At 36.5% G+C, this 16,386-nt stretch overlaps 1 protein-coding gene across 8 annotated transcripts in view; it reads left to right on the top strand.

Moving 5' to 3' along the window:
* DGKH (diacylglycerol kinase eta) overlaps window positions 1-16,386 on the top strand; it is a 223,040-nt gene that overhangs the window by 124,328 nt on the left and 82,326 nt on the right. For all 8 annotated transcript variants that reach the window (XM_027873554.1, XM_027873550.1, XM_027873549.1 and 5 more), the window contains exons 5-6: window positions 2,618-2,722; window positions 3,043-3,175. In XM_027873554.1, coding sequence (XP_027729355.1) covers window positions 2,618-2,722; window positions 3,043-3,175 — 238 coding nt within the window. The remainder of the gene's footprint in view (window positions 1-2,617; window positions 2,723-3,042; window positions 3,176-16,386) is intronic.

Here is a 16,386-nt window from a genome sequence, read left to right as displayed (position 1 = left end):
CCCCCCCCAACCCCTTGCCACTGTATGCTCCACTCCGGATCTAGCATGGAAGAAGGTGAGAAAATAATTGATGTCTGATTAGAAGTGGAGGTAGATAGAGGTATTGAGCTCGGTCAGCAGCCTAGGTAGGGGGAAGGGAGGAAATGACAAATTCCAAAAGTAGGTAGCAGCAGGGAGTGAAGGATATTTCTTATGTCTTCTTGCTATTTCTGGATAGTACTTTGTAAGGTCAAAACATTGATTTGTCTAGTATATATAATGCAGAAACTGATTTAACTTTATTTATAATATTTATTTTCATATTCCCAAAAGTTGTTAAAAATTTGTTTTGTCTTTTATATGTCAGTCTTTTATGAGAATTGATTTCAAAATGAGTCTATAAAGTGCACTTTTTATTTCATGAAAATATAGAGATTATATGTACATGCCATATATACATATATAAGCATGTTATAACTGAAAAATATTTGAACTATTTGAACATTTGATCTCATTAGAATGTAAACTCCTTAAGAGGAGGGATAATCTCATCTTTTGTATGTTTCTCTAGCACATAGTGCAATGCCTGGCACATAGTAGATGCTTAATAAAGGCCTGTTGATTGACTTGAGACATTTGTATAGAGTCATTTTTTTTTTTAAGATGCAAGACAAATACGTTTTCTCCTTATGATCTTTTTTGCCTTTTAAAAATGGCTTTTAGGAACAAAGGGAGTAGCTAATTAAAGCTTTATGTGTACATCATATTTTCGCTAGAATTCCACAAATATAATGCAAAAGTTGAGAAGAAAAACCTGAACACTCCGGTTTATTTGTATGATGAATGCTTATCTTGCTATATAACAGAGAGAATTCTTGTAGTGATGTAATATAGGATAAAGAGAAATACATGCTTTTGGAGGTATTTGTTCTGTTAATATCAGTAAGTTCAGTGAAGCCTAGAGATTTCTGGAGCACTCTGCTGGCTCCTGGAGCCAGGAGTATATTATGATTTACTGGCTTCTCTCTGTTTCATTTGATGAGCTGTCCTAGAAAAAACAACATCTTCAAGTAATAAAGCATCCATTTGGCTCCTAAGTAATGAGAGAAGCATTGCTCTTTGCATTAACTATTTATTCAGGAAGAGGAGAGACCAACTGTTAATGAGCTCTATCAAAAGAGGGTAGTAGAAAACTGAAGGAAAGACCAAAGTGAAATGCCTTTCAATTCCATATGCAGTTAAAAAAAATACCCAGAGCTGAAAGGTTTGAGTTACTTGCCCATGTGACTGGTAGCCTGCTGCACTTGAGGGTCTGGGCAGATATATTAAAGGGCAACTGAGCTTAATGAGGTATTGCTGAGTCCAAATCAACAGCAGAGAAGTCCAGCAAGGTCTGGGTAAGTGCCTAAGACTGATTGGATCTCTCTCTCTCTTTCTGTCTCTCTTTCTTTCTCTCTCTCCCTCTTTTCTCTTCCAACTTTAAAGTCAATGTACACTTTTTAATACTATTAGTTTTGGTTTGATGTTTTTCCTGTCATGAATTAATGAAAAATAAAGTCATTTAAAATGTTTAGTTTTTGTTTTACTTGCAGAATCTGTTTGAGGATGAGGCATGAAATATGGAATAAATTAATTTATGACTCTACAGAGAGATTTTTTTTTTACTAAAGAAGTAATAAATGCTTATTTAAATCAATGCACTTTTAATTTTAGTTGGCAATTTAAAGCAATTTTTGTGCTAAATTGTGATTTTTTTCCCCCTGTTTTTAATTGTTTTCCTGAACACATACATGATCCTGTATCTGGAATTGATTAATTTTGATTTTCTAAGTGAAGTTCAGTGTTTAGGGATCTGGATTCCTTGCAAAGTTGCATGTGCTCTGCCATAGTAGCATAAAGTAACCCTGCCATTTCTTAATGTGTTTTGTTTGCCTTTTATTCTAATGAATCAAGAAAAATTGTATGGTATTTTACAATAATTTGGGAAACACAGGGTCTTTTTTACTCAAAGTAGCTGAAAGAGCTTTCTTTTTCCTATTTCTTCTCCATGCTCCCCACTTGACCTTTAGGGCTTTAATTTCCACAAAATTAAATCCCTGCTTAAAATCCAAGTCAATAGGCACTAGATATAACATTGCCACGTAATACTATTTCATTACTAACCAAACACTTATGGTAAATTCAATAGAAATGAAGTACTAAACAGACTTGATATCCCTGTTTTTTTCCTTTATTACAGTTTATTCTTAAGGTCATTCATAATTTAATTCTTTAAAAAGCTTACAGTTGCTTCAGTATTGTTTTGAAGTTTATTTGACATTCTTCTTATAAAGAAATGGGGTTTTTTTTTGCTTCTTAATTTGAGTAGATTATATTAAAAAAGGTGTGATAAATAATGATGTAACTAAAAAAGAGAAACTCCTAAAGATCAAGAATGAAAGTAATTTCCCCCCTAGGTAGAAGCTTTGTACTTTAAGCATTGCATTATGGTTTGAGATTAAACCTTATGTATGTTTATCGAGTGCATTTTGTTTTTATCACCAAGGAATGGCAAAACATGGAAAATGGAATTGCTTCGTCAGATGTTACAATTTCTTCCTTATTATTTGGAATCATTAAGTTGAGAAATCTTTTTCAGATAATCACCCCATTCAGGAGGCTGGTATTGTGCGCTGAAAACAGAAAGGAGATGGAAGACTGGATCAGTTTACTGAAGTCTGTACAGTCAAGGGAACTTTATGAGGTAAAATAAAATCCCTTTCATTGTATCATGTTGCTTCCAAAATCAACAATCACTAGAGTTCTAAGTGTTAAATTAAAATAAATTACATGTAGATATGGTTTTTCTGTATTTTGTGTATACGTATATGTATATATATAATTTAAATGAATGTTCTAATTACAGTTCTGTAAATTAGAAAATGTAATTTCCTTTTGTTTTGCATATATGTGTGTGTGTGTGTGCGTGTGTGCATATATGCACATATGCACACACACACCTCCTAATTAAATCAGTAGCCATATTCCGTATTTGCAAATTTGTCTTAACTTCTCCTTTACCAGGCGGCACAGTTTAATGTGGAACATTTCTCAGGGATGCATAACTGGTATGCCTGCTCCCATGCTCGACCCACCTTTTGTAACGTGTGCCGAGAGAGTCTCTCTGGAGTTACTTCCCATGGCCTGTCTTGTGAAGGTAATATATTCAGCCAATGGCTTGTTCTCCCACTTTAGTGTCTCCCAAAGACATAAGAATAAGATGCAAGGGCTGTAAATGCTTCCAACTCCTTTGAAATAAACAGAGAACTATTAAGGGCAGAAAAAAATTCCCTATGGGTAGAAAAGAAAGTTGTGACTGTCATAGCTTTATATAAAATATTAACTTTAGTGGTTCAAGTTTATTTTAGCATCAAGTTGTGCTCCACACCTAGGAATAACTTTGAGATTTATTTGTCTTAAAGGAACATGTGATAGAAATGGGAAAGACCAATGTGTGAAAGAAAATGTAAACCAAAATAGGATGAGGCATTGATTCTCTAAAATTACTGGCAGCTTCTTTTGAGCAGATCTTTTATTTTCCAGTTTTATATCAACATTTTATTTTTAAATATATACATATATACAAATTTTTAATTTTTTCAATTATGAAGCATTCATTTTTTTCTCCTTCCCCTTGGAAGGAGCGAAGAAAGGAAAAAAGGAGTGAAGGAAGGAGAGGAAGAAAGGAGAGAAAGAAGGAGGGGAAGGAAATAGAGTAAGGGAGGAGGGAAAGAGAAGGAAGGAAGGAAAAAAGAAAGGAAAGAGAGAGAAAGCCAGTCCTCCATCACTTAAGCACAGTCAAGCAAAACAAATTCTCATATTGGTTATGTTGAATAATGCATTTCTTATTTTATGTATTAATTCCTCATCTCTGTCATGAGATATGCATCATTCTTCTTTGTTAATTTCTGGAATTGTGATTAATCAGAGTTCTTCAGGCTAATAGAGTTGTTCAGTTTTCCAGTATTGACGTTATATTATAAATTGTTCTTCTGGTTCTTCTTATTCCACATCAGTTGATACAAGTCTTTCTATGTTCTCTTTGAAAACATCTTTTGTCTCAATTTGCTCATTCATTCTCTAATGAAGGGGCATCCCCTTAATATCCAGGGTTTATTTTTTGCCATCACAAAAAAGAGCATCTATAAATATTTTTATACATATAGGACTTTTCCCTCTTTCTTTGATCTCTTTGGGGTATACACAGTGGTCTTCAATCAATCAATCAATAAACATTTATTATTCCTGGGTCAAAGGGCATTTAACATCTTTTTGTGCAGAATTTCATGTTGCTTTTCAGAATAGTTGGACCGATTCACAGCTCTACTAACAGTAAATCAATGTGCCTGTTTTCTCATAATCCCTCTAATATTCATTATTTTCATTTTATTGTCAGCTTTGCCAATTTCATGGATGTGAGGTAGAACCTCAGAATTGTTTTAATTTACGTTTCATTAGTAGTTATTTGGAGATTTTTTTTTTCAAATGACTGTTTTTCTGCTATTATTTGCTTAGTCCTGACTGACTATACAATGCAAAAAAAGTTCCTTTATTGATCACTTAATATTGTTTCCTAGATTTTATTTATAGTTTAGAACAGTGCTTACTTTACTCTTTTTAAAAATTTATATTTAGTTGTTGGTTAACCTCCTTAATCCATTTAAACTTTTAAAAATCTTTGACCTGTTTTTCTTTTTTAAAATACATTTATATCTCTTTTTTAATCTCACCAACATTTCTCCCAGCATCCTTTCTCCAAGAAAGCAGTGTGCCACACCCATTACCTCCCACGTCTGCAAAGGAATGGGGTGGGAATGTCTTCTCATATCTCTTCTTTGGATCCATGTTTTTTGTTTCTAACTTACAACATTTATTTTTTGAGTGATTTGTGGTTGTTTTCAATTACATTGTTGTAGCCATTATGGAGGGGCAGCTAGGCGGTGCCACAGTGCACAGAGTGCTGAGTCTGGAGTCAGGAAGATTCATCTTCCTGAGTTCAAATTCAATCAGACACTTATTAGCTGTGTGACTCTGGGAAGGTCACTTAACCTTGTTTGCCTCAATTTCCTCATCTGTAAAATGAGCTGGAGAAGGAAATAACAAACCACTTCAGTATCTTTGCCAAGAAAACCCCAAGTGGGATCAGGAAGAGTCGGACATGATTGAAATGCCTCAACAGCAGCCAGTGTATGTATTATTATTTTGGCTCTGATTACCTCCCCGTGCATCAAATTATGTAAATCTTTCTATGATTTTATATATTCACCACTTTCATCCTTTCTTACAGCACAATAATATTCTAATACATTTAATGCCACCATTTGTTTAACTATCCCCCAATCAATGGGTGTACATTTTTTTCCTAATTTTTTGCATCACAAAAAGTGCTACTATAAATATATTGGTATATATGGAGACTTTTACTTTTGGCTGTCTACTTAGATGGATTTTACTAGAAAGTGTGGCACTGGGTAAAATATAGAGGAAGGAGAAGCTGCTAGCCAAGTTGTGTTGGTTCCTGGGGACCATGGGTCAGCTCCTGGGCAAGTGAGGAAGGGGGTACAAACCAGCTGAAGAATGGCCTGAGGGGATATATTATGGTGATCCTCATTGAAAATAGCTTAATTCTTCCACCACAAATCCCTGGCCAGCCTGGTCTGACTGGAATCTTGAAGTTGGGGGCCAGTGGGGTCTAATTCTTGGAGAAGTAGGTCCTGGCTCCTGGGGGCAGGAGGGAGCAGGTTCATGGAGTCTTTCAGAGATCAGGGAGCAGAAGACTCGGTCAAAGAAGGCAGCAGGAGAGTTTACCTACTTCCCTCCACCCCCATCTACCTTCTTAGCACCTAAATACATCCCAGTCAGCGGGTGTTTCCCTTCCAGATTCCTCTCCTTCCCTCAATGTCTGCCTAGTCTTTTGGTCATCTTTGACTTGTCCTTGGCACATAGGCAGCAAGGATTCTGGCCCAGAAGGGGCTCTCTCTCTCTCAAGGAAGGAGAGTCACTTTCTATAGATGAGAAACTGAATTGAGATAATGATGTCTATCAGCAGCGTGCCTAGGCTGTCAGTGAGCTAGGGGATATAGTGGAGCAGGAAGCTACCATCAGTCTACTCTACCTCAGGACTCTACAGCAACGTGCTCAGCCCATATGTCATACATTGCATTAGCCCAAATCACCAGGGCAAACAGGAAGTACAGATACCATGAGTGAACTTCCTATGGAATTGGTGTAGATCTGGGACAGAAAAGACAGCAGATATAGGGAACTGGAGGTGGAGCCAATGATGCAGCCAATAGTCTCCTGCTTGGTGAAGAGATTTTCAATGGGTCCTGCCCCTGAAGACCTCCTGTGAGGTCAAGGGCTGGGATTGAGGAGGAGGAGGCCAGCTTACACTGCCCCCAAGGAGATGAAAAGGAAGGCCAGGTCGATGAGGGATGATATTAAGGAGTCTTAGTTTTTGTATTTGTAGTAGCAGCAAAGGGGCATCATTAGGAGGTCAACCAGCATATAGTAGATGTCGATGTATGTCTACAAGGATAGTTGATTGGCAAGGAAAGAGTTGACAAGGGTATAGGAGTCTCTGCCTAGCCAACCCATCAGGAACCAAATGGATATCACCTGGTCCATGTTGCCCATCCTACAGGCCTTGTACTGGAGGAAAGTAGCAACAATAAAGTACACTATTAAAGCCACAGGGAGGGTGACACTGGCCGTGTTCCACCTGTCCTGGGCTTACTCACTGAACATGTCCCAGATCCAAGGGGAACCTTTGCAGGGCAGCTGGAGAAGTTCTCGGCAAATACCCTGGAGTTGAAGTTCTTTCAGACCATGGGGAGAATGGAAGAGATTCACTGGCAGGGTTGGCTCTCCCTTGGAGATCTTCTTTTTATAAATCACCTCCTTAAGTTATAAGGCTGAAAGTGGAATCTCTGTGTGAAAAGATGGACATTTCAGTGACTCTATTTGCATAATTTCAAATTGCTTTTCAGAATAGTTGTACTGATTCATAGCTACACCAAAAATAAGCCTATCTGCCCACTACTCCTCCAACATTGACTGTTCCCATCTTTTGTCATGTTTGTCAGTTTGCAAGGTGTGAAGTAAAACCTTAGGATTGTCTTAATTTGTATTTCTTTTAGTAGTAATTTGGAGCATTTTTTCATATGGTTATTAATAGTTTGCAGATCTTCTTTTGAGAACTTTTTGTTCATATCCTTTGTTTGACCACTTAGCTATTGGATATATATACAAACATACACACATGTGTATATATACATATATTTATGTGTGTATATATATATGCATACATACATGTTAGTTGTTTATATATCTTGGTTACCACATCTTTATCTGACAAATAGTATGCAAAGATTTTTTTTCTCTTCTCATGCTAGGTTTGTTAATTTTGTTTGTGTAGAAGCTTTTCAATTTTATGTAATTGGAAATGAACCGTTTTATCTTTTGGAATTGCTTTTATCTCTTATTTGGTTAAGAATACCCATAACTGTGAAAGGCTTCCCTATGACATGCCTTTCCTTCAATTTTTTTAATAGTACGATCTTTAACATTAAGGTCATATATCCATTTAGAATTTATTGTGGAATAATATGTATTAACTTGGTCTAAGCTTAATTTCTGCCAAACTACTTTCCAGTTTTCCAGAAGTTTTGAAAAAATCAAATACTGAGTTCTTGCCCAAATGATTTGTTTTCTACTTTATCAAACACTGGTTTATTGAGTTCCATTGTTTCTAATTCTCCCTTGTCTAATTTGTCCCATTGATATACCTTACCAAATAGTTTTTATAACTATTGTTTCATAATATAGTTTGAGGTCTAGAACTGCTAATCCCTCTTTATTGCTATCTCATTACATTATATTCCTTGACATTCTAGATCTTTGTTTCTTTAGATGAATTTTATTGTTATTCTATTTAATTCTGTAAAGTATCCCTTTGATAGTTTGATCAGTATAGCAGTAAAACTAAATTAACCTTGGTATCATTTTCATGTTTATTTTATTGGTATGGCTTTGGCTTATTTCTTGACTGATGAGTTGGATTTATAATAATAGATCAAATTTTCATAGTGTGTTGAAATTTGCAAAAGTACTATACATGTATTTTCTTATTTTATAGTCACAATGACATTGTGAAGTAGATACTATTATTATCTCCATTTTATAGTGGAGGGAACTGAGATGTAGGTAGATTAAGTGACTTGACCAGGGTCATACAGTTAGTAAGCATCTGAGCTGGGACTTGAACCCAAGTCCAGTGCTTTCTCCACTGTGTCACACTGAGAACAGCATTCATTAAAAATGTTTAAACTAAGATTTTTGAAGAAAGTCAATCTTTCTTTTAGAGGCATTGAGTTTTTACTCTAACTGCTCATAGAGTTCGTAATAATAATAATAATAATAATAATAACAGTAACAATAATTGACCTTATATTAATGACTTAATGCTTGCAATATGCTTTATATATTTATCTCATTTGAAATTCACAACCACCTTGGGATGTAGGTACGGTGGGTATCATTATCCTCGTTTTACTAATGAGGAAACTGAGGCAAAGAGAGTTCTAAGTGAATTTGCTATGGTCACAGATAGTGAGAGAGGTAGAAAATAAGCACAGCTCTTCTTGATTCCAAAACTGACCATCCATCCACTCCACCATGCTATCTCTCCTTTCACTAATAAGCATATCATAGCCCTTTTTACTGTTGTCCTGGAGGACAGAATTATCTCAAGTAGTTTCTAATAGATGGTGCCTTATAATTGAATCATTATGCAGTAATAGACTTATGATTTTAATCATCAGATGAGTGTTTTTAAATTATGGACTGCTGCCTACAATCCCACATTACCATAGATCTTCCAATCAAATGCTTTATTATTACATGTGGGAATTTATAGGAAGACTCTGGTTGTAAATTATTTCCCATATAAATTTTATGAAGTTTTGTACCCTCAAATTGCACTATGGGCCTGCTCACTTTCCAGTCAAATTTGGGGGAGGCATTTCAAGTCTTCCAAGTGCGTAGGGTTTTTTTATTTAACAAATATGTTCCCTTTACTTAAAAAAGACGTAGTTTAAGTTTATTTACCAGTCTAAAAGAGTAAATATACTTTCTAGGGGGTGAATTTATTTTCATCCGCATCCAAAGCCTTATTGCCCTTTCTCACCCCCCAAACTAAAAAAATGTACAAGGCCTAATTGTCTTTTCTCACCTCCCAAACTGAAAAAAAAATGCATTGAAAAAAAAATACATGTGGTAATCTGTTGATGAATTTTGCCCTGTGAATTTTATTAAGCTACTTACATCATCCTGAGACAGTTAAGATTGAAAATTAACTGATAATATAGCTGCTTAAACATTTAATGATAAAACAAGAAAATTGTTGGGCTGATAAGAGCAGGATATCTAGAACCTTCTTTCAATAACATAGTGCCTATAAACTTCTTATAAGTTCCTATAAGTCTACTTAACTACTTAATCAGTATGTCTCCATTGTGACTGGTTTTTTTTTGAAACATTAACAATCAAGTCACCTCCTTAATGATTTCTGTGGTCTATTTTTAAAAGCTGTGGCGTATTGCTTATTAGTATTCTTGGACCCTTGGGAAATTTCATAAAATCCTACAAAACATTGTAGTTTACCTTTTGATTGTGTCAGGGTAGCATTATTGACAAAGTGTTCTTGATTTATGGAACCTTTGGAAATTACTTAACGTTTCTACCTTGGGTCCTAATTGTGGACCATGCTCATCTGTTTTGTTTGGCTATAATGAAGAATAACTGGAGTTATCATTTTCAAGCTTTCTATATAGTAAGGATTATGTACATTATTTATATTAGAAAGAAAAGAAATATTTCCTGAATAATCTATTAAGTGAATTGAGAAGGTAGTTAACAAAAAATGTCAAAGTGTCTATGTCATGATAGTGGTTTATTTTTTAGTCAATATTATCTGTTCAGCCACTATTAAAATTTTAGGATTATGGTACTATAGATTTAGATATGGAAATGACATTAGAGGTCATCTAGTCCACCCCCTCTTAATTTTATGGATAAGGAAACTGAGGCCAAAAAGGGGGAAATGACTTTTCAGAGGTCACACAGTAAGTAGCAGAGCTGGGATTTGAATTCAGGTCCTATGATTTCATATCTAATGCTCTTTCTGGTGAGTTCTGTATCATCTACATCCCTAAGTCACTCATGATGACTTTACACCTTTGCAGTTTTATATTTTGTTGTTGTTGTTGAGTTGTTTCAGTCATATCTGACTCTGTGACCTCACCTGGAGTTTACCTAGCCAAGATACCAGAGTGGTTTGCCATTTCCTTCTCCAGCTCATTTTACAGATGAGGAAACTGAGGCAAACAGGGTTAAGTGACTTGCCTAGGGTCACACAGTTAGTAAGTGTCTAAGGCTGGATTTGAACTCAGGTTTTCTTGACTCCAGGCCCTCATTCTATCCACTGTGCCACTTAGCTGCCTGGTTTAATATTTACCGAATGCTAATAATATGATACAGGAAGCAAATTATCATGGTTTTGATTTTTTTAATTTTGATTTTGATTTTGTCTGAAAAAATACTAACATAGTTTTGAGGAATTATCTTTTAATAGTCATTACATCAATACTTGAATAGATTATGATCTTACTGATGTGGACACTTCCTCTGAGGAGGTAGATGATAACATCCATTACTTTTTTGTCTGGTAATTTTTGCCTACATCTTTTAAGAAATCCTCCATAGGTCATCTACATAATCTACTAGAGGTCTTCTCTTTGATCTCTTAACCTTCTGTGGGTACCAGGAAAGCTGTCTATCTGTTATCTCCTGCTGTGACTCTTTGACCAACATACCTTCTTTTCTGATTCTGCATTTCTCAGATTGCATTCTTACACCACTTCTATCAATGTGTCATAATTAGTAATATGGTATGTCCTATTTATCTTCACCAGAGAGCTCACCATTGTCCTTAGTATCATCAGCTGTTTTCCTTCTTCAAAGATTGGGGGAAGGGGGGCGTAACTGATAGCCTTATATTATAATCTAAAGATTAATGATGACAAAAAAGGGAATTTTTGTGTCAAGGATCAGCTGGAGATTATTTCTTCCTGTTACATTTTGGACCCAATTTATTGTCAAATTCTAGTATTTTTCCAAGGCATGTGTACTTATGGGCTAACTCAGTGGGCTGCCCATCCAATTTCAGGTCATCTGAACAATTTTATATGTGTGTGTATTTTTTTTTTATGCGTGTGTGGGAAAGTGGGAGGAAGCAGATGGACTTGCCCATTAATTGGGGAAAAGCAGAACACATTGTAGCATATGATTGTGGTGGAATACCATTTATTGTACTATAAGAAATGAGAGCAAGATGATTTCAGAAAAACCTGGGAAGTCTTATATGAACCTATACAAAGCAAAGTGAGCAGACCTAGAACATTGTACACAGTAAGGGCAATATTGTAATGATGATAAACTGTGAGTGACTTAGCTAGTCTGACCAAGACAATGATCCAAGACAATTTTTAAAGATTCATGATGAAAAATGCTTTCCACCTCCAGAGAGAGAACCAGTGAACTCTGAGTGTATGATCAATGTCATATTACTGCCTTCCCAAGGGGTAGAGGAGGGACAGGAAAGAGGGAGAGAATTTGGAATTCAGAATTTTAAAAATTAATGTTAAAAATGTGTTTACATGTAACTATTTAACAAAGTAAATAAAACATTTTTAATTTATTTAGTATTTTATTTTTCCCCAGTTGCATAAATAAAATATATTTAAAAAAAGAAAAATACTTCTAAAAGTTGAAAGCAATATTGTAGCAAATTTAATTAATTTGCATTTTAAATTCCATTCCTTAACAGCCAACAATGATCTAATTGGATGCCACCTACTATTAATATTATTCTATTCTCCATTTTTCAGCTCATGTAGCTTGTCATGGGACACTTTCTTTTTGTAAAAACTGACTTGATTTTTAATAATCAGTATTTTAAATGATGAAACCACTAACAGGCTATTGTAAACATTTATTTTTTCATATTCTCTTGTTATTTTTCTAGCCCTTTGAGTGGAATCTTAGAGCCTAGGGGCTATTGATTATGTATTTGTTATTGAATTGTTTTGTATATAAGATCAATGACTACTATTTCTGTACATAGAAATCCCTAGATGAAAATAATCATTGTTAATAATAGAGTAGTCCTATATTTCACTTTTCACCATCTTTCATTCTCTTCCCTGATTTGGTGTAAGCTGAGCATGCTTGGGGTGGTACTGCTTCATTCAAACATCTAAAAACTAAGATTTGTTTTCTGCATAAAACCTATAGCTTAGACAGTAAAAGTTATACAGAATTATGCAGAAATAATAATCATTTGGTTGTATATAGTATGTTTTCAATAATATACTACATTATACCAAAGTAAAGAATTTCCAGTGTTTAAAAAACTGGACTGCTCCATGATATAGCAACGTGTAATAGGAATTTCTTCTAAACACAAGGAAAAAGTGGAGTTAGAAATCAGAGTAGGAATTTTAATACTTTTTCATTCGTTCATTTAAATGTTGTCTGATTATGGTTCACATACCCTTCAGAAGAGCTTGGCTTATTCTCCAATCTTTTGATCTTTGTATTACTGATTTAGATGAAGGAAGACTATTGTTGTGTAGCCATCATCCTGATAGCGGCTCTAGAAAATATTTCTTATGGGTAAAATGCTAGAAACCGAAAGCATCTTCTGAAGCATCGTAACAATGAGGATTATTAACAACATTAGTGTCCCAGGCACCTCTTTAAAACTATGTTATAGTGCAGAGCATTTCCATATCCAGAGTTCCTTATAATCTTGAAATCACAGATCTGAACCAAAAAAAAAAAAAAAGCAGAGCATATTTTTCAGTGTTTATAGAACTCCTTACCTTTGTGGACTGATAATAGTTTATTAAACTTGCTTCTTTTCTAGTTAATATGCAGATACTCTTTGTGTATTCTGTTCAAATGGGTTAAAAGGATCAAGTGAATTAACATATGCAAAGCTCTATGCAAACGTTGAAATGCTATATAAATGCTAGTGATAATGATGATGATGATGATGACAACGATGATGATGATGACGATGATGATGATGGTAGTGGTGGTGGTGGTGGTGATTGCTTAGAAGGATAAATAACCCTCTGTTACCATAATGTATAGTCAAACATAGATGTTTTGTGGCTAGTTATTAATTTTTTTTGTTATAGAGAGTATTAGACTGTCTCAACCAACCTACCCATCTCTAGGCAGCCAATTGGCAAAATGGAGAGAGTGCTAGACCTGAAGAGCTGAGTTCAAATTTGGCCTCAGACACTAGCATTGTAACCCTGGGCAAGTCACTTAACCTCTGTCTGCCCCAGTTTCTTTAACTGTGAAATGTGAACAATAATAGCAACTACCGTCTTGGATTGTAGTAAGGATCAAATAAGGTATTTGTAAAGCACTTAGCTCAGTGCCCAATATATAGTAAGTGCTTAATAAATGCTTGTATCCTTCCTTCCCCCATCCCCAGCCAGAAGCTTCTGTTATTTTGTGTTGTTTTTGAAATCTCTCACTGATTCATTCTCAACGTACATTTCCAGCTTAATCTTCCATTATTCTCCTTCAGATGCTGCTTTGGGCAAACTCACCTCCTCGTGGTTTCCTGGATCTGCCACATCACTTCCTCTCTCTGCGTTTTTTCTCTTTTTTACTCCTTCTACCTAGAACGCCCCTTTCCTTCTTTCCCCCTACACCCCTCTGCTTCCTTTATTTCAGGCACCATGCTAAGTGCTGGGGATATAAAGAGAGGCAAAAACTGCTTTTGAGGAGCTTATAGTCTAATGGGAGAGAACACGTTCAAGCAACTACTTAGAATAAATTATTCCCTTTTCTTGTCCTTTAAAATTCCGTAACAATTTGGATCTTTCTTATGCACTTTCACATGTTGATGTATTATAGTTGGCACTCTTGTTCAGTACTCCTGAGGCTTGCTTACTTAGTCTGAACCAATAGATCTAGACTCTGATTCCCACTTAATGCTAATGACTTCCCCTTTATTGATCATCTCCAACTTAAAACTGGATATACCTTGTTTCTAAGTAGTTGTTCGAGTGGGGTCTTTCCGGTTAGACTCGGAGCTGCTTAAGAGCTGCTTTGCCTTTCTTTATATCCCCAGCACTCAGCACAGTTCCTGGTACATCGTAGGCACTTAATTCCTATTGACTGACAACTGACTGATTGCTCCCTCTACCCCCAGGATGGGATTCTTCTTTCCTCCCTAATCATCTATACAACCTATAAGCATTAGGACATTTCCCCCAGTGTTCTGCCCCAAAGGCTAGCAATGAAGTCACATTATCTCAGAAAGAGAGGTGGGGAGAGGGCAGGGAGGGAAGGGAAAGATGGGGGGGGAGAGAGAGAGAGAAAGAGAGAGAGAGAGAGAGAGAGAGAGAGATTGTATCTAACAAAAACAAAATCCAAGCTGATAAATAGATAACCATTTGCCCTGCAAATGCTATAATAAAAGTTTCCTGGGATGCTTTTAGAAGGATCTCTTGGGGGGGGGGGGCAGAGCCAAGATGGCAGAGGGAAAGCAGTGACTTGCTAGAGCTCTCCCCCAAAGCCCTCCAAATACCTACAAAAAAATGGCTCTAAACAAATTCTAAAGCAGCAGAACCCCCCAAAAAACAGAGTAAAACAAATTTCCAGCCCAAGACAACCTGGATGGCTGCGAAAGGTATATCGCGCTGGGCTGGGAGAAGAGCGCAGTTTGGCGTGGGCACGCAGGCCGCAGCAACCCTGGAGCAGGCCTCAGAGGACTGAATCGCGGGCAGCTGTGCTGGTTCCCAGACTTCTCAACCCATGAACACCAAAGACAACTGAGAAGGTCAGTGGGAAAAGTCTGTTACTGCAGTGAGAGAAGAAGCTAGATCTCAACCTCCCCGAGGAAAGTGACTGCCTTCTGAGCTTCCAGCCCACAGACTGAGGGGGAATCGAGTGGCTGATCAGAGGGGCATTGCAGGGTTCTCTTTGCCAGGGCTGAGGCAGGAATCTCTTGCATTGCCCGTGCTTGGATCTGGGTCACAGTTCTGAGGGGAGGTCATGGGGCGAGGAGGAGCACTGGTGTGGTGGAGCTTGTTGTGGCGGTGGATAGGAAACACGTCGCCCCTTATCATACCACCTTGGAAGAACTGAAAATTTACAGGTCCCCAGAAGTACCTCTGAAAACAGCTGTACAAACCCCCAAAGCTTGGGACAGTGCATTCTCCACATTGGAAACAGACTCTTACCTTAACAAAGAGTTTAAAACTCAAGTAAGTGGTTGGGATCATGAGCAAGCAGCGCAAAAACAGTCAGATTATATTATCTTGCTTTGGTGACAAAGAAGATCAAAACATACAAACAGAAGAAGAAAACAATGTCAAAGCTCCTACATCCAAAACTTCCAAGAAAAATATGAATCAGTCCCAGGCCTTGGAAGAGCTCAAAAGGGATTTTGAGAAGCAAGTAAGAGAACTGGAGGAAAAACTGGGAAGAGAAATGAGAGTGATGCAAGAAAATCATGAAAAGCAAGTCAACAGCTTGCTAAAGGAGACCCAAAAAAATGCTGAAGAAAATGACACCTTAAAAAATAGCCTAACCCAAATGGCAAAAGAGGTCCAAAAAGCCAATGAAGAGAAGAATGCCCTAAAGAGCAAAATTGGCCAAATGGAAAAGGAAGTCCGAAAGATTACTGAAGAAAATACTTCCTTAAAAATTAGAATAGAGCAGTTGGAAGCTAGTGATTTTATGAGAAACCAAGACACTGTAAAACAAATCCAAAAGAATGAAAAATTAGAAAACAATGTGAAATATCTCGTTGGAAAAACAATTCACCTGGAAAATAGATCCAGGAGAGAGAATTTAAAAATTATTGGACTATCTGAAAGCCATGATCAAAAAAAGAGCCTAGACACCATCTTTCAAGAAATTATCCAAGAAAACTGCCCTGATATTTTAGAACCAGAGGGCAAAATAGAAATTGAAAGAATCTACCGATCACCACCTGAAAGAGATCCCCAAAGGAAAACTCTTAGGAATATTGTAGCCAAATTCTAGAGTTCCCAGGTCAAGGAGAAAATATTACAAGCAGCCAGAAAGAAACAATTCAAGTATTGTGGAAACACAATCAGGATAACACAAGATTTAGCTGCTTCTCCATTAAGGGACCGCAGGACATGGAATATAATATTCTGGAGGGCAAAGGAGATAGGATTACAACCAAGAATCACCTACCCAGCAAAAATGAGTATAATTCTTCAGGGGAAGAGATGGCCATTCAGTGAAATA

Source organism: Vombatus ursinus, unplaced genomic scaffold (assembly GCF_900497805.2).
Source record: "Vombatus ursinus unplaced genomic scaffold, bare-nosed wombat genome assembly UNPS02014802.1, whole genome shotgun sequence".
NCBI classification, from domain to species: Eukaryota; Metazoa; Chordata; class Mammalia; order Diprotodontia; family Vombatidae; genus Vombatus; species Vombatus ursinus.
This window is presented reverse-complemented; position numbering and strand designations above follow the sequence as displayed.